This window comes from Lithobates pipiens, unplaced genomic scaffold, assembly GCF_037356315.1.
Source record: "Lithobates pipiens isolate NorthernLeopardFrog02 unplaced genomic scaffold, aLitPip1_a1.2 Scaffold_25, whole genome shotgun sequence".
Taxonomy (NCBI): domain Eukaryota; kingdom Metazoa; phylum Chordata; class Amphibia; order Anura; family Ranidae; genus Lithobates; species Lithobates pipiens.
Genome location: NW_027507787.1, coordinates 167,271,943 through 167,292,552, shown reverse-complemented (window position 1 = coordinate 167,292,552; position 20,610 = coordinate 167,271,943). Strand labels below are relative to the sequence as shown.

The 20,610-nt window shown below is 47.7% G+C and overlaps 1 protein-coding gene across 1 annotated transcript; it reads right to left on the bottom strand.

Annotated features, from left to right (window-relative positions):
• Positions 1–310: 310 nt before the first annotated feature.
• LOC143930637 (anionic trypsin-2-like) lies at positions 311–20,359 on the bottom strand. The gene is made up of 5 exons (XM_077455132.1): positions 20,311–20,359; positions 17,437–17,596; positions 6,026–6,279; positions 4,785–4,921; positions 311–457 (listed from the first exon to the last, which is right to left on the bottom strand). Exons 1-5 carry the CDS (start codon positions 20,348–20,350, stop codon positions 311–313), a joined length of 738 nt encoding a protein of 245 aa, XP_077311258.1. The 5' UTR covers positions 20,351–20,359.
• Between the last annotated feature and the right edge of the window lie 251 nt (positions 20,360–20,610).

The window sequence follows — 20,610 nt, the reverse complement described above, 5'->3', positions numbered from 1 at the left end:
TTTTTGAATGCTCAGACATTCACACCGTTTTTTGTTTTTTTTAACAGACCTGTGTAATTTAACATTTTGTGCAGACTGGTCAATAATTAGAACATTTAGATTTTATTATTATTTTTATTAGCATTTCAGTGTTTGATAAATAGTTAAAGGGTCTTTAAAATGAAGATCTTAGTGATTCTAGAGCTTAGATGATTTTGACTAACAATAATGGGAAATAGACTTCAAATGAGACCATATGATTTCAAGAATCATTTTTATTGCAATTTTCACAAACATGCTGACATTTTTCTGCTGTGTTGGTTTGACACATTTAGCTGGAAATAGTGTTCTCAATCCAAGACAAGTAGTTACACACCTTGGTGTATACACCTGGGTATCCGGGCAAGGCACAGCCGTAACCCCAGGATACAACTCCCTGCAGCTCTCCATTGCAAACCACAGGACCGCCAGAGTCACCCTGGGGGGAAATAAATAACAGAATCAAAATACACTCATTGCCTGCAACAACCTACTGAGTTCTTGATTTACATAAACTGTTTTAGCAGCGGTAGGACAGCAAATAATGGGGGGAGGGGGGGCACTTTTTTTTCCCATTGGATAATCTAAAAGTGACTGGAAGATATGGATAAGCCACCATTCACCTACCTCTCTGAGCTATGATTGGTGTTCTTTTAAGTCTATACATGAACCCTTTCCTATGCAGGTGTATTACTAATCAGATTTAGTGTACTGTTGCTAGGCAGTAACTAGCCTTAGCTGGTATTTAACTATTTTTGAGCTCTGCAGGTCTTCCCTGAGTTCAGTGGGTTGAATAGTTCTGCCATTTTCTGCAGTTGTCACATTCAATTGGACTTATTCTGTAATGTTGAAGACATTTCATAGCTTATCCAAGTCTCTTCTTCAGTTCTAATGAGTGTCAGGAAAATACCCCAGGACACTCATTATAAATAAACGAGTGGCTTGGGGATGAAACGTCTTCAACATTACAGAACAATTCCAGTTTGATGCAACTAACTATTACTAGATATACCATGACCAGGATAAATGAGAATACCTAATATATATAATGCCTTGAACCATACCTCTGAACAAGGGCCTTGGGGGTTGGCACACTCTAAACACACATCCTGTCCAGGTAGAGCCCAGGAAAACACACTGGAAAGGTGCCCCTTATATTTATAATGCACTAAACCATACCTAAGCACAAGGGCCTCAGGGGTTGACACACTCAAAACACAAATTCTGCCCAGGTAGAGCCCAGAAAAACACACTGGAAAGGTGCCCCTGATATTCATAATGCTACAAACCATACCTTTGAACAGGGGCCTCAGGGGTTGGCACACTCTAAACATTCATCCTGACCAGGTAGAGCCCAGGAAAACACACTGGAAAGGTGCCAGGAATATATATAATGCCACAAACCATACCTTCGAAGAAGATTCTCAAGGGTTGGTTGAAACTTAAATATTCAAAGCTCAAATTTACTGAAATCTTCGTCCTGTAACAGACAGCAGTAATGTTGAAGAAGGAATAACACTGCTCTGGGCATGCTCTGAGATGCATACAAAGAAATTTGTGGAGGACCATACTCCGTTATAAACTCCGTTATAAACTGCCTTTATGAAAGAATAATAATAAAGATGGCATGATGCAGTGAAACACATAGGGCTAACACATTTTTTGATCAATAGTGCTTAATCATAAGTGTAGCGCCCTCTACTTTTAGGTAGGTGCTTATTGGTGTTTTTTTGATAGTGTAGGATATAGAGACAGGTAAATTTAGCTAGGGTCTTATTCTTTACTAGGCCTGGTTGTTTATTTGGGGATGGTAGTGTCAGAGTAGAAGGGGGTGTGGTCGCCTACTCTTGGGCTCAGGGATACCTACTCTGCTTGACAGTAGATTCTGCTGGAAAGAAAGGATGGACAAAGACCTGAGTGGCAGGAAACCCATGTGAGAGAATTGACCAATGATTTATTTCTATGGTCAATTGGAGGTAAAAAGAGGGTGTCACATGCTCTGGGGGGAGAGGAGTTCAAAGTCCAGAGGTTCAGGACTGGAGGCCCGGGAGTTCAGAGATCCCGGAGACTCTGGGAGGCGGCTTGAAGGCCCGGGAGTTCAGAGATCCTGGAGCCGGATAGATGGAGGGAGGCCGAAGTCTGGCCCCTGGAGGAGAAGTCAACATGTAGCGATGGAGGAAGACCGGGCGTCCCATGTGGGGATGTACTGGATAGCATGGAGGAAGAAGTAGAAACTAAGCAGAAGGTGAAAACTGGGAATTGACTTTCTGTGAGTAGAACATTGACTGTTGATTGGGAGAGAGCAAAGGGAGTGCAACCCAGTAGGAATAACCCATAACTTCATGCTGTGTATCCAAGGACAACAGTTTTAAGCACTTTTCCAGGACTGAGGGAAGTCTGACAACATAAGTCATGGAAATAGGCAGTGTGGCCTGTGACTTCGGGGTCAACATCCACAGCATTATTCAGAGTGATGCTTATCTGTCCATATTGGAAGTGCAACCTGAGATAGAAATTGGAACCAGGAAAGGATCGCTAGAAGGGATTTAACTAACAAATGCTACGGCTACCGATTAGTACCCTTTTGACCTAAAACTAGGGTCAGATGGGACATCTCATATACTCTATTGCCTAGCCCACCGACTTATACCCAGAATAAAGCATTATAAAATCCAGAGTTCGGACTGTTTGGTGTCATGTACTTGCATGGGGGATTGGGAGCGGAGCCATCTGACAAAAGGTAATGAACAAACACAGCAGCCTACCGCTACATAAACCTTCTATGCTACTTTAAATATAATATACTCTATGTAAGGGATTAAATATGGGTCCAGCTTGCTTTGAGATGCATAATAGGGCTAACTTGAGCTGAGCACATTTCCTACATTCCTGTATTACAGGTGGACGTGCCTGGAGCTGTGGTATTCCTTCACCGACATTATTTCTGTCTGTTACAGGAAGGAGGCTTCAGTAAATACAGTAAGAATACTAAACTATATATATTCATCTGTTTTAACCAACCACTAAAACCCTTGTTCAGTTATGGTTTGGGACACTATAAATATTAGGGGCACCTTTCCAGGTTGTTTTTCCTGGGCTGTACATGGGCAGTATGTGTGTTTAGAGGGTGTCTTCTCTTGGACCTTACCGAAGCTTGGAGTATATGTTGTAGGACAAAGAATGTGAGCTGGATTGAATACGTGAAATAAATCTGGTGTCGGGACCTGGGTCTAAACCTGCAACCTCTGCTGTGTCTGGTGATGTCTCTTCTTGCTGGAATGCTGGTCAGCGAAATCATTTTTCTCTTCAACTTTGAGCCCTTTGCTTCTCTCATGAGCTTCCTATTTTAGCCATGCCTTGAAACTTCCTGTTTGCCAGATTATTGTTCTCTATCCAGTCAATATCTCACTCTTGTCACTCCTGCTGCCATCCACATCTCAGCTACCAATTGTTATCGACCTTTGGTTTGTTCCTCGACTACACTTCTGCTTGATCCCTACCTGCTATATCTGTGACCAGACCCCAGCTTGTTCACCTCCTGGTGAGCGATCCTGAGGAATTTGACCCAGTACTAACATGCAGCAAAACACATCTACACCATCAGGAGCTCTGGTTAACACTGATTAGACTTTGTACCTCAGGTGAGCCCATGTCATCTGCCAGGGTGACCTGCTTGCATACCTATCCTGCTGGTCGATGGAAGCCTCTCTGCTATAGCTACTGATCTCCGAGCCTGACCCCTAACCGTGATATCTGGACTGGAAAGGAACCTTCTTGCCAAACAGTGTAGCAGAGGAGCAATATAGAGCTGTCATATGGACCCTGTAAGAAGGAATCATTGCCCACAGACCCAGGTATCTTTCACTACAATATATGGGACAGTTGGAATAGAGAAAATGTGAATTAAAATACTGGGTTATAATCTGCTTACAGGGCCGGTAATTACCAAGAGGCTGCCTTTAAAGGGTCTGCTAGTACTATGCAACTTCAAAATACCCATCCTCTATCAGTGTTCTTTTTGGGTATCCTGCACCCCTTAACCTTCTCCTGTCAATGTGCTCAGCAATATATTGTAAAGACTCTAAAGTGACTGGCACACAACTTATTTCTGTTTAATCAAATGCCAAGAAACAGACCCTAAGATTTAGATGTTGGCCCATCAAACCACCTGGGAGACCACATATGCCACCCAAGAGCAAGGGGATTCTACACCTACAGTATTTCTTGGCAAATCTGGGGAGAGCCCTTTCATTTTCTTACCTACGCTGCTCTTACCCATCCAAAGCCATATTTTACTTATCTGAGTCTGCCATTTTGTGACCCACCATGGCACCTCTTCTGTGAGTAATGACCTGTAATCCATTGATGTATCCACTGTGGGGTCTCCTGGCCAGTCTTGTAATGCACAGGATTCTCTTTTCCCTATCACCTTTTCCAGTGATGGATGGCCCTCAGTGATTAAGGAAGCTTCATGGACGAAATTACATCATTGCTGTTCACAGCATAATTGTACTGTGAACCCATGATGACTATTGATTAATTAATTATTTTATGATCCACTCTCCATGACACCTGCACTAACAGGAAGAGGAAGAGATTGGGCTCTGAATTGCAAAGCGGTAAGTTTATGGGGGACATGGACAAAACTGCAATTTTTATTTTGAGATCAGCTGATCAATGGATTAAACAGCAAAAAACTAAAAAATAAATCTTTTGAATTGGAATTTTGCTATTTTGTTCTATTTTCTTTTGTGTCTGTTGTGTACCTGGCAGGAGTCCTTTCCACCATCCATATACCCCACACAGATCATGTTCTCAGTAATTTTCCCAGGATAGGCATCTTGGCACACTTGGTTGTTAAGAATGGGGGCCTGAAGGCACTGCAGGAGATTAGGATAATTACCTAGAAAGAAATCAAAGAGTTTACAGTTTGTAGGATCAGTAAGACCTGGGCTGGCCCTTTTAAAACACATTATCTTTTCTTAATAAAGTTTCTGCGGAACCCTAGGGGTCTTTCAGAGTTTGCTACGAGTACCTTGAGCAATGACCAATTTTGTCTCCCAAATAAGTACCTACTTACATCAATAAACTTTTACCTATCTGTATGGAGGGATTCTTCCCACTGCCCACCACTGTAAAGAGTATTCTGATCATAGGCCACCAATGTAAGGAGCATTCTTCTCACTGACCACCGATGTAAGGAGCATTCTTCCCACATACCACTAATGTAAGGGGCATTCTTCCCACTGACCACCAATGCAGGGGCAATTTTTCCAACTATCTACCAATATAAGGGGGATTTTCCCACTGTCTGCCAATGTAAAGGGCATTCTACTGACCACCAATGTAAATTGCTCTCTTCCCACTGTCCCCCAGACTAAGGGGCATGCTTCCCACTGACCACCAATGTAAGAAGCATTCTTTCCACTGACCACCAATGCAGGGGCCATTTTTCCCACTGTCCACCAATGTAAGAAGACTTTTTCTCACTGTCCACCAATGTAGAGGGCATTCTACTGACCATCGATGTAAGGGTCATTCTTTTTACAGTCCACCAGGGTAAGGGACATTCTTACCACTGAACACCAATGTAAAGGGCATTCTACCGACCACCGATGTAAGGGGCATTCTTCCCACTGTCTCTCAGAGTAAGGGGCATTCTTACCACTGACCACCAATGTAAGTAGCATTCTTCTCACTGACTACCAATGTAAGGGACATTCTTCCCACTGGCCATCAATCTAAGGGACATTCTTCCAGTTGACGACCAACGTAAGAGACATTCTTCCCACTGAACACCAATGTAAGGGATATTCTTCTCACTGACCACCAAAATAAGGGACATTATTCCCACTAACCACCATTGTAAGAAGCACTCTTCTCACTGACCACCATGCTAATGTACCAGGAGCTATACACACAATACTTAGTAGTAGGAATTTTTTCAAGGTTTAAGGAAGACTTATGTATACTGTTAGTCCATCTCTTATTCCATATGGTTTCTTACCTCCACTACTCAGCGTATTCCCCCATCCAGATATCAGACAGCGAGTGCCCTCCATTGCACAGCGAGTGGGCAGGCTGACAGTTTTGACCTGGCTGTTAATCTTGACCGGTTTACGGAGCCGAATTAACATGATGTCATTATCGAGAGAGTTAGGATCATATTGTGGATGCTTGATAGCTTTAGAGGCCTTAATAAATTGTTCTGGTCCTTCCAATGCACCAATGTTGTGTTCTCCAAGCCGGACCTCAATATTCCTATATATGTTCAAAAAAAGTTTCTCAAAGAAATAGCAGGCTTTGTGGGCACAACATGAGGCAGTACATACATAAATAAAATAATCTTTATTACAATTATATTAAAAACATACATATTAAAATCACTACAAATACCCATTACTTGAACAGTAGTTCAACAGATAACAAATACAGTCATGAAGGCATGAATCCAATCATATATACATGTATAAGTCCATCAATATACCAGACAGTATGGATAACTATCAAAAGGTCAGGTTCATAACTCCTCCATGCATGTTTGTCAATACATTTTGCAATAATTTGCTTTCTCAGGACAGACTGGGTAAGTGCTACTGATTAACCTCGAAAAGACAGAAACCAGGTGGGGACAAATCCAGGAAGAAGGCAGGAGGGATTCCAAGAAGAAACCACAGATGATGCCAGATGGCAATGGCGTGCCAACTCCCAATGCTGGGCTGAAAAAACCCACCTCCCTGGGTAGCCAGAAAATATGGCTACTCTATCAAATACATAGATGTTAGTTCAAAGGGGGACCAAATAACGATGTAGGAAAGTGAGGCCCGGAGTGCAATGACTGCAAGGAAGATAACCGAGGACCGGGCATGACAGGGATGGATAGGGCAGCAGGGGGTTAATTTGCAGGCAGAAGCTGGGAGGAGGAGCTGGGAGTGTCCGTTGCTGTAGGGGGGCGGAGCGGCTTAAAAGGTGGAGGGGGCGGAGCTTTGAGCCAGTTCGTCGGAGGGGAAACAGAGAGGAGGCAGTTGTCTCGCTGCTCCTCTGAAGATGTCTGAGGTGGACCGGCTACTCGCGGAACTGCGGCGTCAGGCGGAGGAACGTGGACCGGACTGGCTGCGGGCGCGGATCGGTGGACTGGCGGGAGCGGTCGGAACGGACGGATCGGACGATCGGAGTGGTGAGATGCTGCCGCGCGCGCGGAGGTCTAGGCCTCCGGCGCGTTTTTCTCCCGGGCCTGTCCCTCGGCCGCCTCGTTTGGTTCGCAGCCCCGGGGAGGATCGTTCCCTCCCGCCGGCGAAGAGATCCCAGGGGACTTCAGGGGGTGCTGAGCGGCCTTCCCGCCGCGTACCCGGGGGGGGGGGGGAGGGGCGGGCGGGCCTCGTGGACGGCGGGCGGCCATCTTGCCTGCGGGGGGGGGAGATGCCGTGCTCACTGCTGGACGCTCTGCTGAGGGGGGGAGGGCGGCCATCCTGCCTGCGGGGGGGGTGGACTGCTGGTTTCTGCTGGACGCTCTGCGGAGGGGGGGAGGGCAGCCATCATGCCTGCAGGGGGGGTGGACTTCGGGTTGCTGCTGAACGCTCTGCTGATGGGGGGAGGGCGGCTCGGGGTGGCTCCACTTTGGCTGCGGCTGCTCGGGACAGGGAAGGTATCACAGGGCCCGGGCAGGTGCGAGGATCGCCTGCGGGCTGTTCTACCCGGCGTGGATCAGGGAGCGCCCGGGGGTCTGCTGCACGTGGGGCTGGCAGGGCTGGTCCACATCGCCAGGCTGCTGCGGAGGGATCGGCTGTGCGTGTGTCTTCTCCCCTGCGGGCTACAACGTCGGCCTCCGGGGTCTCTTCCCCCGGGGGGCTTACACCCCCGCCTACGTGGGGACCAGAGGATCGCTCGGAAGGGGAGGTCTCGGACGAGGACGCAATTCTGGATCCTAGCGGTGCTGTCGCCGGTCCGGCGGTGAGGAACGCCCCGGGGCCGCCAGGTGAGTCCCCTGATGCGTTGGCACTGTCGCATGCATTGCAGGGCCTGTTGGGGGGAGTGCATGCGGGCGTGGGGTGGCCAGTGCCGCCAGTGGGGGGGGAGCTGGGGGGGGCGGGCGCCTCGGGTGGGGGGGTGACGGGTGGGGGGGACCCTGCCGGGGCTTTGCGGGATCTGATGGATGGGCTGCGGGCGTTGGTTGGGCGCTTTGACCGGGGACAGGCCCCTCCGCCTGTTGCCCCGTGGGGGGGTCCCCCGGCGGAGGTGCCGGAGACGGCCCTGGGGGCCGCCGTGGCAGCTCCCGCGGTGGCCCCTGAGGCGCCCGCGTCAGCGCCAGTGGCGGCGGACGGAGGGAAGAAGGAGGCGGTTGTGCGTGAGGACATTGTGCGGTTGGCTGACGCGGCGCGGTGCGAGGTTTACGTGTGTTTTGAGGGCCCGCTGGGGGCTCATTTGAAACAGGACGTCCGGGAAAAAATTTGGAAGGGGGAGTTTGTGGAGATTTTCTCGCTTCTCCCGTTGGAGAAGTTCAACTTGGATAGGGTCAAGCCCGAAGATTCCAAGAAGGAGGACGAAGAGAAGCGGCGGTATCGGCTGATTCCGCGCACGTTCTCCAACTGGCTTCAGGCGTTTGCCATCTTGGCGAGTGTCATCGGTGAGAAAAGCCCCGAGCATTGTTCGGCGATTTTCTGTTACATGGATGCGATCGGTGAAGCCCATCGGGCGTATGGGGGGGTGGCGTGGCTCCGGTACGACGAGCAGTTTCGGCAGCGCAAGGCGGTGCGGCCGGAACTGCGTTGGGACCATAAGGACATCAGCCTGTGGATGAGGCTGATGTCTTCGGCGAGGGCTGCGCCGCAGTTTTTTTCAGGGGGGGGCCGGGAGTGCGCCTACCTCGGGACTGTCGGCCGGAAAAAAGTGGGGGGTTTGCTGGCAATATAACGAGGGTGCCTGCAAGTTCGGGGGCACGTGCAAGTTCAAGCACGAGTGTTCCGGTTGCGGTGGGGCCCACGCGTTGTCCCGTTGTTTCCGGAAAGGGAAGCGGGCCGGGGATGCCGCTCAGAAGAGGGAGGACGCCAGTGATGCTGGCAAGGATGCTCCCTTTTCTAAGTAGGTACCCGGATAGGGCGGCGGCCCGGTTGTTGGAGGCGGGGTTTCGGGATGGCTTTCCGATTCCGTGTTCGTTGCCGGGGGTACCGCGGGTTGCCAGGAATTTGAAGTCGGCATTGGAACGTCAAGGGGTGGTGGACGAGAAGCTGCGGAAGGAGGTGGCGTTGGGGCGCATGTGGGGGCCGCTTGCGGAAAAACCTTGGCCCGACTTGGTGGTTTCCCCTTTGGGGGTGGTCCCCAAGAAGGAGCCAGGGAAGTTTCGGCTCATTCATCACCTGTCCTTTCCGAAAGGGGGCTCGGTGAATGATTTCATCGACCCTGAGGTGTGCACTGTTTCTTACACGTCCTTTGACGCCGCGGTCCGGTGGGTGCGGCGGTATGGGCGTGGGGCACTGATGGCCAAAGCCGACGTGGAGTCGGCTTTTCGGCTGCTTCCGGTTCATCCTGATAGCTTTCGGCTGTTGGGATGCTGCTGGCGCGACGAGTACTTTGTCGACATGTGCCTGCCGATGGGGTGTTCGATCTCCTGTGCGTACTTTGAAACGTTTAGCTCCTTTTTGGAATGGGTGGTGCGGGATGCGGCGGGTCTGGAGTCGGTCATTCATTATTTGGATGATTTTCTCTGCGTGGGCCCCCCTGCCTCCGCTGTGTGTGCGATCTTGTTGTCCACGTTGCAGCACATCGCGGGCAGGTTTGGGGTTCCCCTGGCGGCTGATAAGACGGAGGGTCCGACGTCTGAACTGAGTTTCCTGGGAATCGTGATTGATTCACAGGCGATGGAGTGTCGGCTGCCAGAGGCCAAGCTGTTGGATTTGCAGCGGGAGATTCGGGAGATTCAGGGTCGGCGTAAGGTCCAGTTGCGGACCTTGCAGTCGCTTTTGGGTAAACTGAATTTCGCCTGCAGAATTATTCCTATGGGGCGGATATTTTGCCGGCGGCTGTCGGCGGCGACGGCGGGGGTCAGCGTCCCTACTCACTTTATACGGCTGGGGGGGGAGCATCGTGAGGATCTGCGGGTCTGGCATGAATTTTTGGCTTCTTACAATGGCCGAGCCATGTGGATGGCGGGCCCGGTCAGTAACTTTGATTTGGACTTGGTTACGGACGCGGCGGGTTCCTCGGGTTACGGGGCGTTTTTCCGGGGACGGTGGAGTGCGGAGCCTTGGCCGGAGGCTTGGCGGACGGCGGGGTTCTTGGGCAACCTGGTCCTGTTGGAACTGTTTCCGATTGTGTTGGCTTTGGAGCTGTGGGGGGAGGAATGTCGGAATTTGAAGTTGCGCATCAATTGCGACAACATGGGGGTGGTGCAGGTGGTGAACCGGGTGTCGGCTTCTTCCCCTCCTGTTATTCGTTTGATGCGACAGTTGGTCCTGCGTTGTTTGCAGCTTAATGTCTTCGTTTACGCTGTGCATATCCCGGGCGTTGAAAACGAGTTGGCTGACTCCCTGTCTCGTTTTCAGTGGGACCGGTTCCGGGAGCTGGCGCCGGGCGCGGAGGCGGACGGGGCGCCGTGCCCGGAGTGGATCTGGAAGCTGCCATTGGAGTCGCGGCCGGATGGATTCGGCGGTCAGTGAGTGGGCCCACCTGGTTGGCCTATTCAAAGGTTTGGTCGGAATGGTATGGTCTGGTTCGGGAGGCGGGGGTGGTCGATCAGGGCGCTGATTGGCGGTTGTTAGTAATCTACTTTATGGCTCGGAATATGGAGGGTGGGGCGTCGGTCTCTGCGATCGGTCGGAAGTTGGCGGGTTTGGCCTTTTTGTTTAAGCTGTTGCGGGTTGAGGACTGGACGAAGGATTTTTGGGTGCGTCAGGCGTTGAAGGGTTATCGCAGGCGATGCAGGGTTCAGGATACGAGGAGGCCAGTGACGTTTGCTATTTTGCAGGCGATCTGTGCTCAGTTGGGGGTGGTGTGTTCTTCGGAGTATGAGGTGCGATTGTTTCGGGCTGCTTTTTCTTTAGCGTTTTATGGGGCTTTTCGCGTTGGGGAGTTGGTTAGCCCGTCTAAGCACGTGGCCGGGGGGTTGTTTGACGGGGAGGTGCGCTTGGGGGCGGACAGGGTTGGCCTCTGGCTGCGCAGGTCCAAGACGGATCAGCTGGGCAGAGGGGTGCTGGTGTCGCTGTTTGCTCTACCAGGATCGGGGGTGTGCCCGGTGGCGGCGGTGCGGGATTTTCGCGAAATCCGTGTTGGGGGGGGAGGGACCATTCCTGTGTCACTCTGAAGGGTCCTTCTTGTCGAGATACCAGTTTGTGTTGGTTTTTCGTAAGTGTTTACAGGCGATAGGCCTGGTTGGGAAGGAGTTTGCATCCCATTCGTTCCGGATCGGGGCGGCCACGGAGGCGGCCCGGTGCGGTTTGGATGAGGCTGCGGTTCGCAGGATTGGGAGATGGGAGTCGCGGCGTTTTCGTTCTTACGTCAGGCCGCACTTGGTTTTACTTTAATTGTAGTTGTGCTCTTGCAAAAAAAAAAAAAAAAAACTAACAGGGGTTTGAACTCCGGCATAGGACGGGCACGGGATTTAGTTTGGTGGGTTTACTGCACTGCCTGTGCGGGGGTTGCGGGTATGGTTCTCTTTTCATGTTGGTATGTTACTGTGTGTGACTTTGTGTTAAGCTCGCTGTTTTGTTCCTTTCTCTGGGGGTTTTTGCTGGTGGGTTTGTTTGCTGGGGGTTGGGGTGCTTTTACACTGTTGTTTTTTCTTTCAGATGGAGGTACGGCTCGCCTCGTCTGGATCGTGGGCCACTCCTACGTGTGTTGGGGGGCCAGGAGAGGAGATCAGCGTCCGGAGGGCAGGCAGCTGGGGATTTCCAGGGGGGAGGCGTGTTTGCGGTGGTTGGGCGTCCCTGGGCTGCGCTGGGGTAGATTGGTGTCGGAGATTGAGAGACATGTGTCTCGGGGGGGTCCCCCGGCGGTGTTGGTGATCCACGCGGGGGGAATGACCTGGGGGTCGTGAAGATCCGGGACTTGCTGGCGGAGATCAAGTCTGATTTTCTGCGGCTGCGTTCCCGCTTTCCGGGTACGGTACTGGTGTGGTCGGACATCGTGGCGCGGACGGCGTGGCGGTGGGCTCGTTCGGTGTCGAGCATCCAGAAGACCCGCATTCGGGTCAATAAGGTTATTGGGCGTTTTGTGGCCAGGCAAGGCGGGATTGTGGTTCGCCACCGGGAATTGGAGTGCAATGTGGGCATGTACCTTAGGCGGGATGGGGTGCATCTGTCTGATGTAGGGATTGATTTGTGGTCCTTGGGTCTGCAGGAGGGCATCCGAAGGGCGTTGCGGGTGTGGGGTGGCCCGCAAGGGTAAGGTAGTCACCCTTGTGGGCTGTGGCGGTGTGTGTCTGGTGGTCTTTGACGGTTGGCGGTAAAAATCAGAAGTCATCTGATATGGGGTGGGGGGCCCATTGCTAAGATGGGTCCATCCGGTGTATTCCTGAACGTTGGAGGGAATACCGGTATGGTTGTCACTGCGGAGGTTGTCTCCGAGCGGTCACAGCTCGAGGCCTGGAGAAGTGGGAAGTGGGTACCGCAGTGACTTGTTGGTTGGTAAAGTTATGGGTCACCGTCAGAGATCACCAGACCGGGCATGTTTGTGTGTTATTGGTTATATGTTTATGTTTACAAGTACATTTGATATTGCACATTTTCTTGGTTATATATATATATTTATGGAGATATATATTTATATATATTTATATATATTTTGGTTGGAGTATTTTTGAGGTTTGTAATAAAGGCTGTTGTGGCCATTTTACTCCAAGCAAGGTGTGGTCTCTTACTTATGGAATAACATGGGGGGTGGAGGTTGGAGTATATGGGCAACAGGTAATAGTGGGGGCCCTTAGACTACCCTGGTCAAGTGAGGCCCGGAGTGCAATGACTGCAAGGAAGATAACGGAGGACCGGGCATGACAGGGATGGATAGGGCAGCAGGGGGTTAATTTGCAGGCAGAAGCTGGGAGGAGGAGCTGGGAGTGTCCGTTGCTGTAGGGGGGCGGAGCGGCTTAAAAGGTGGAGGGGGCGGAGCTTTGAGCCAGTTCGTCGGAGGGGAAACAGAGAGGAGGCAGTTGTCCCACCCTCCCTCCCTACTTTTTCAGATGGGTTTTTGGTTCTTGTGTTTGTTTTTTTGTCTTGCAGGTGCTGTGGATCGCATGTCATGACAGCGGTGGAGTCGGAATTGGATGCTGGCGGTGTGTGTCTGGTGGTCTTTGACGGTTGGCGGTAAAAATCAGAAGTCATCTGATATGGGGTGGGGGGCCCATTGCTAAGATGGGTCCCTCCGGTGTATTCCTGAACGTTGGAGGGAATACCGGTATGGTTGTCACTGCGGAGGTTGTCTCCGAGCGGTCACAGCTCGAGGCCTGGAGAAGTGGGAAGTGGGTACCGCAGTGACTTGTTGGTTGGTAAAGTTATGGGTCACCGTCAGAGATCACCAGACCGGGCATGTTTGTGTGTTATTGGTTATATGTTTATGTTTACAAGTACATTTGATATTGCACATTTTCTTGGTTATATATATATATTTATGGAGATATATATTTATATATATTTATATATATTTTGGTTGGAGTATTTTTGAGGTTTGTAATAAAGGCTGTTGTGGCCATTTTACTCCAAGCAAGGTGTGGTCTCTTACTTATGGAATAACATGGGGGGTGGAGGTTGGAGTATATGGGCAACAGGTAATAGTGGGGGCCCTTAGACTACCCTGGTCATGTGAATTAAGCTTCAATTATAGATGTCTACAATATGGAGGAGCCCCAAATAGTAGATGAATGTTAGGTATTCCTAAGGCACATACACCCAGGGCTGAAATATAGCCTTATGCGACCATGATGCAAGAAAGCGCTCCTCCAAAAAGATTGTCTACTTAAAATAATCGCAAGTAAGGCTTGCTGATCACCAGATAGAGAGATGCCTTATCGTGATGGAATGCACCCCAAGAAAGGAGCTGTCACCCCACTTGGGAGTTCACAAATAGAGCTTAGCCAATCACCCAGTAGGGTGGGGGAACCTCACTTAGGATGTCTGCATCTCTAAGATGTCCCCGCTGTCAATAGGATGACATTCTGGGGTCTATTTATCAATATTGTTACTCATAATTCAAGCAACTTTTTTCTCAAGATACACATGATTGATTGATTTATTGATAGATATTGACACATAGGGGGTTATTTATGAAGGGCAAATCCACTTTGCACTATAAGTGCACTGCAAGTACACTTGGAAGTGCAGTCGCTGTAAATCTGAGGGGTAGATCTGAAATGAGGGGAAGCTCTGCTGATTTTATCATCCAATCATGTGCAAGCTAAAATGCTTTTTTCTATTTTCCTTGCATGTCCCCCTCGGATCTACAGCGACTGCACTTCTAAGTGCACTTTCAGTGCACTTGTAGTGCAAAGTGGATTTGCCTTTAGTAAATAACCCCCATAGACTCTTTTGTCTGTTTTTTTTTAAATAATTTTTCGCATCTCGGTGTTGCTGATCTCCTCAATCCTCTTTTAGCCACTTCGACTATACAATATACATACATTTGCTGCACTGAACCGGCTTACTGACCAGGACAACAGAAGAGCATGCCTGTGCAATGTATGTTGGCATGGAAAAATCAAAGGTTCATCCAAATGCCAAAAGTTTAGGGTGTTTGGCATGGATGAACGTTACAGTTTCTTGCTGTCAATGATTGCTACAGAAGCAGTGGGTGCTTATACCTGCCACATCCTTACCAACCACTGAAATCACCTGGTCTTTTTACTTACATGGCTGGTAATCCCAATCCATGTAAGCAAGGGGGTGGGGATAGAGGGCTGACATCTTTTCCAAAATATGGCCACATGGGCCATTTAATGGGGTTCGGATTCAGCACCCAAACTTTACTCATGCTTGCTGAACCCTAATGCCCTGTACACACAGTCAGACTTTCCGACAGAAAAAAAACATCAGATTTTTTACGTTGGATTTTGACCCAAACTTGTCTTGCATACACACGGTCGCACAAAGGTGTCGGAAAATTCTATCGTTCTGAACGCGCAGTGACGTACAACATGTATGGGCCGGTAGCCAATAGCTTTCGTCTGAGCATGGGTGGCACTTTGTCCCTTGGACTTGTCTACACACGATCAGAATTGAAACGATTAAATTTTGTTGTCAGAAAATTTTAGATCTTGCTCTCAAACTCTGTGTGTTGGAAATTCTGACGGAAAAAGTCAGATGGAGCCACACACGATCGGATTTTCCAACAACAAGATCCGATCGCACATTTTCCAGAAAGTTTTCCGGAAAGTCCGACCATGTGTACAGGGCATTACTGAACCAAACCTTGGAGACATGAGTGAGAAAAAATCTCTTCAAAATGAACGAATTCCTTTCTTAGCTACCTCCCACACAGATGGACAAATGATGGCAGGCAGGATGGTCTGTTGTTCTGTGAACACGTCTGACACATATGTTGTCGCCTTAGTCTCACCACGCATGCGTGCACACAGGGGGGGGCGCAGAATGCAGCGATCGCAGGCGCGCTATATCATGTATGGCTATGGCGCAACCCCAATCTCTGTAAAGAGCTGATCTTTACCCATGTGACAACTGTGTCCAATCACAGCTGATCACATGTAAACAAGGACATGCCGGTGATCGGCCTTTTCTCTCTCACACTGACAGAGTGTGAGGAGAGGAGAGCCGATCAGTGGCATTTCCTCACAGGGGAAACTTTTATAGATAAGCCCCAACAGTACCCAGCAGTGATGCAAGTATGACCCCATCATTGATGCAAATATGTGCCCATCAGTGATACCAATCTGTGCCCATCAGTAATGCCAATTAACGGCCATCAGTGAGGCCAATCTGTGCCCATCAGTGATGCAAGGCAGTGCTGCCGTTCAGTGCCCATCACTGCCTGCTCATCAGTGCGGCCAATAAGTGCAACCTATCAGTGACACCTTTCAGAGCCCATCAGTGCCACCTATCAGTGCCCATCAGTGCTGCATATTAGTGCCTCCTCATCAGTGGCACCTCATCAGTGCAGCCTATCAGTGTCTATCAGTGCAGCCTCATCAGCTCACATCAGTGAGGAAGAAAATTACTTTTACTATTAATTAATTTATTGATAAAAACTAAGAGAAAGTTTTTTTTTTTTTTAGCAAAAAAAAAAAAACTACCCAGCAGTGATTAAAAACTGTCAAAAGAAAGCTTTATTTGTGTAAAAAAAAAAAAAAATGATAAAAATTTCATATGGGTACAGTGTTGCATAACTGCGCATTTGTCATTCAAAGTGTGATATCACTGAAAGCTGAAAATTGGCCTGGGCAGGAAGAGGGGAAAAGTGCCTGGAATAAAATCGGTTAAACAGCTGACATTAAAGTGGTTAAACAGCGTCCATACTGGTAGATTCCCCCTCTATTTTTGTTCAGGGGACAACTTGCCATTTTTAGATTTTCTCTTATTTTCAGTCCTGGTGACAATAGCCACTAGGATATAAAGAGAGGATGAATCCCCCTTCCAGAGACACAGTCAGCAATAATAACCTGACAGAGGTCACTTTTTGTTTACAAGTAAAAATCTGTATTTTTTTGCTAGAAAATTATGTAGAAATCCCAAACATTATATATATAGTTTTAGCAGAGATTCTAGAGAATAAAATGGCAACACTTTAATTAATTTTAATGCAAAAAAACACCCAAAATATGACCCAATTTGTTGGTAAAATATAAAATATGATGTTACGCCAAGTAAATAGATACCTAACATGTCATACTTTGAAACTGTGCACACTTGTTGAATGGCGACAAACTACTTAAAAATCTCCACAGGTGACACTTGAAATTTTTTACAGGTTTCCTATTTAGAGTTACAGAGGAGGTCTAGTGCTAGAATTATTGCTCTCGCTCTAACATTCACGTTGAAAGCTCAAATGTGTGGTGCAAACACAGTTTACATATTCTATATATTCTATACACATTATATATTTTTTGCTTAATTTTTTCACTTTATTCCTATTAAATAAGAAATTACAGGTCCTCTTTAGGGAGAGATCTGGGGTCTATACGTCTTCAAATCTATCCTTTATGCTTCTAAAGTGATCCAGTAGCTTTTATGAGAAACAGATTTGTCGGTTGAAAAACAAAATACCAGGGTTATGGCTGATAGCCCTATACGTATTGTGTGTGGTAATTTTATTATTGTTTGATGTACTGTTTTTTTCAAAAAAGTAATTTAATTATAATTATCGATACACTAATATTTTTATTCTTGGTACAAAAAAACTATGAATTTTTTTTTTTTTAAATTAGGATTAGGAACCTGCTTTTTAAAGATTATACATTTGACTACCATTAACCATATTACTTACTTTTGGTAGCAGTGTGCAGCAGAAATCACCCATAAGGTGCTAAGCAGGGACCCTCCACAAAAATGGTATCCAACATGTAGAGACACTTGGTAGGGTACAGCGCTTTCCTGGCAGGTGTAACCACCAACAATCTTATCATCATCACTGATGGGGACTGCAGCTGTAGAGATTCAACAAATTTTAAAATAGTCTTATCTGTCATAACCTATAAGAATGCATTCAACCTTTCTTACAGCTGAATCATGGCTTTCCCTTCAGTCACCACCTCACCTCTCCACCTTGTCCAACCAAAAAATGCTTTGCAATCATTAAAAAGATGCAAACATTCATTGAATGGCGCATATGCTGGGCATGGGGCCCAGGCACCAGTGGAGATCTTTGGAGTAGTTCTTTAGTGATTTCCAGCTTCTAGAGCTTATGTGTCAAACACAAGTCCCGCAGACCAAATCTGGCCCACCACCCCCCTCGTTTCCAACGCCACCTTGTCTTAGCAGTCAGCAGCAGAGTGAAGGACAGAAATCCTCTATCAGATTCTGTGCCCCCCCCCCCACATCTCAACAGTTGGCAGCAGAGAAGAGGACAGCACTCCTCCTACAGATCCTGCACCTCTCTGTGCAGCCGTAGCACTGCCTCGTCTCAGCATTCATCAGGCCATGGCAGCTGACTCCAGCCCTCTTCTGGTCCTTCTCCAGACCCTGCACTTTCAACTTTCCAGGTAGCAGCACACGGTAAGGAGAGTGCACTGTGATATAAGGGAGGGCGGGGAACTCTTGACATCTGATTTAAGGGAGAAGGGGCCTGGACATCAAATCTTACAGATACAACTGGCCTTTTGAGGGCAACCAATGCTACTGCGGCCCGCAATTAAATTGAGATTGATACCCCTATTCTAGAGGGATCCCACATTATATGGTATATATAGTTAAATTGGTCCAATCTGGACCAATGTAGCTATGTAAAATATGTCATACCTGGAATTCTTCTTTGAAGAAAATACATTCTGAGTGTTGGGGTTGGTTTTAGAGGAGGTAGTGCAGATCTGAGGGGGATAGTAATTGTTTGAAAGGGTAAAAGAAATGCGGGGTTAAGGTAGAATAAGTAGGTTTTTTAGCAATAAGGCCAAGGGAGTTATGGAAGCACGGGGTGAGGGGTTAGGAAAGGAAAAGTGGTGGGGATTGTGGAGGACTGTATGTTTTACATTTTTATTAAAATCACATTGAAACCATATTGGGATTTATAGGTTCTTCTCAAAGGGGGCACCAACTCATCCTTACTTGATCCAAAGCTCAAGAACTAGAGTTATAGAATAGGGATATTCATGAAACTATAAGACATTCTACATAGGAGTCTACATCCAAAAGTTATAAGATATTCAACCCAAAGCTCAGTCCAAATGTTCCTTTACTGTAAATTATTAATGTGTTTCCCCATTGAGTTCAATAAGCTCAAAAGAGTCTTGTCACTCCTGATGTTAAAGCATGCACATTTAGCAAGGGGATTGCTTGCCAAAATTGTTAATCTGATATATAAAACTCCGTAACTGAAATGAGGAGGAACTGCAAAATACAGTACAAGAATGGTTGTATTTACAGAATATAAGGCAAGGCTTTTTGGTTCCCATTAGCCCATTAATCATTAACAGGTCAGGTATCCAAACTCTGCCCTTCCCAAACCTTGCTTTAAAGAACCCCCATTCTCAACCAGGGTTCTGTGGAACCCTAGGGTTTTTCTAGATGTTGCTGAGAGTTCCTTGAGCTTTGGATGATTGACTTCCCATCTGATGGTGTCTGCTTAGTTTAGTTTCCAGCACCACTTGGCAGAGCTAGCGGCATGATATCAATGATCTATTTAGCTGTCTGTAAGGGTGGCATTCTGACCACCACTGCAAGGGGACCATTCTTCCCACTGGCCAGCAATGTAAGGGGCATTTCTCCCAACTCCCAATAAATTGGTTTCTGCAGGGGTTCCCCAAGACATGAAAAATATTTCAATGGTGGGGTTGAGCCGAACACCCCCCGGTTCGGTTCGCAGCAGAAAATGTGAACAGGAAAAAAATTTGTTTGAACACACGTACACCGTTAAAGTCTATGGGAAAAATCAAAAGTGCTAATTTTAAAGGCTTATATGCCAGTTATTGTCATAAAAAGTGTTTGGGGACCTGGGTCCTGCCCCAGGGGACATGTATTAATGCAAAAAAAGTTGTAAAAATGCCAGTTTTTTTCAGGAGCAGTGATTTTAATAATGCTTAAAGTGAAACAATAAAAGTGAAATATTGCTTTAAATTTCATACCTGGGGGGTGTCTATAGTATGCCTGTAAAGTGGCACATGTTTCCCGTTTATAGAACAGTCGGAGAGCAAAATTACATTTCTAAAGGAAAAAAGTCATTTAAAAGTACTCGCGGCTATAATGAATTGTCGGTACCGGCAATAAACATAAAAGTCATTGAAAAAAACGGCATGGGATTCCCCCACAGTCAATTACCAGACCATTTGGGGCTGGTATGACTATTAAGGGGAACCCTGAACCAAAATGTAAAAAAAAATTGCGTGGGTGTCCCCCCAAATTCCATACCAGGCCCTTCAGGTCTATTAAGGGGAACCCCATGCCAACATTTTTAAAAAAATGGTGTGGGGGTCCCCCCAAAAATTGATACCAGACCCTTATCCGAGCACGCAACCTGGCAGGCTGCAGGAAAAGAGGGGGCGAGAGAGCACTCCCCCTCTTGGACCGTACCAGGCCACATGCCCTCAACATGGGGAGGGTGCTTTGGGGTACTCCAAATACCAATAAGTAACATCAATAAGATAAACCATTGAATCAGATTTAAAATATGCAACACCTGACATAAAGAAGACCTTGGAGTCATACATACCAGTGAGCCCAAGGATGGCGAGGAGGAGAAGGATCTTCATGTTAAGTTTCTGAGTTTATGTTCTGAACTCATCATTATAACCATTGCATGGACACATTTTTATCACCTCTGTCAGGCCACATGTCTGTTCCCATACCCGTTCTTATCATGCCAGTTTTCTTCACCTTCATAACTGACAGCAAATGCGTCAATTGTCAGAGATTGGCTTTCATTCTTGTACTTCATAATGTTGGCACTCGTATCTTAATTAGCCCATTATTCTTTCCACTTGTCCTCATTTGGCTGTCTTGGTAAAGTAAT

What these genes read in the sequence shown, in the direction of transcription:
- LOC143930637 (XM_077455132.1), bottom strand. Translation starts at nt 20,350, where the DNA reads ATGAAGATCCTTCTCCTCCTCGCCATCCTTGGGCTCACTG. An exon ending in GAATACGCTGAGTAGTGGAG is followed by an intron (nt 4,922 to 6,025) that starts GTAAGAAACCAT and finishes ATTTCTTTCTAG; the next exon opens with GTAATTATCCTAATCTCCTG. An exon ending in GTGGAAAGGACTCCTGCCAG is followed by an intron (nt 458 to 4,784) that starts GTACACAACAGA and finishes ATTTCCCCCCAG; the next exon opens with GGTGACTCTGGCGGTCCTGT.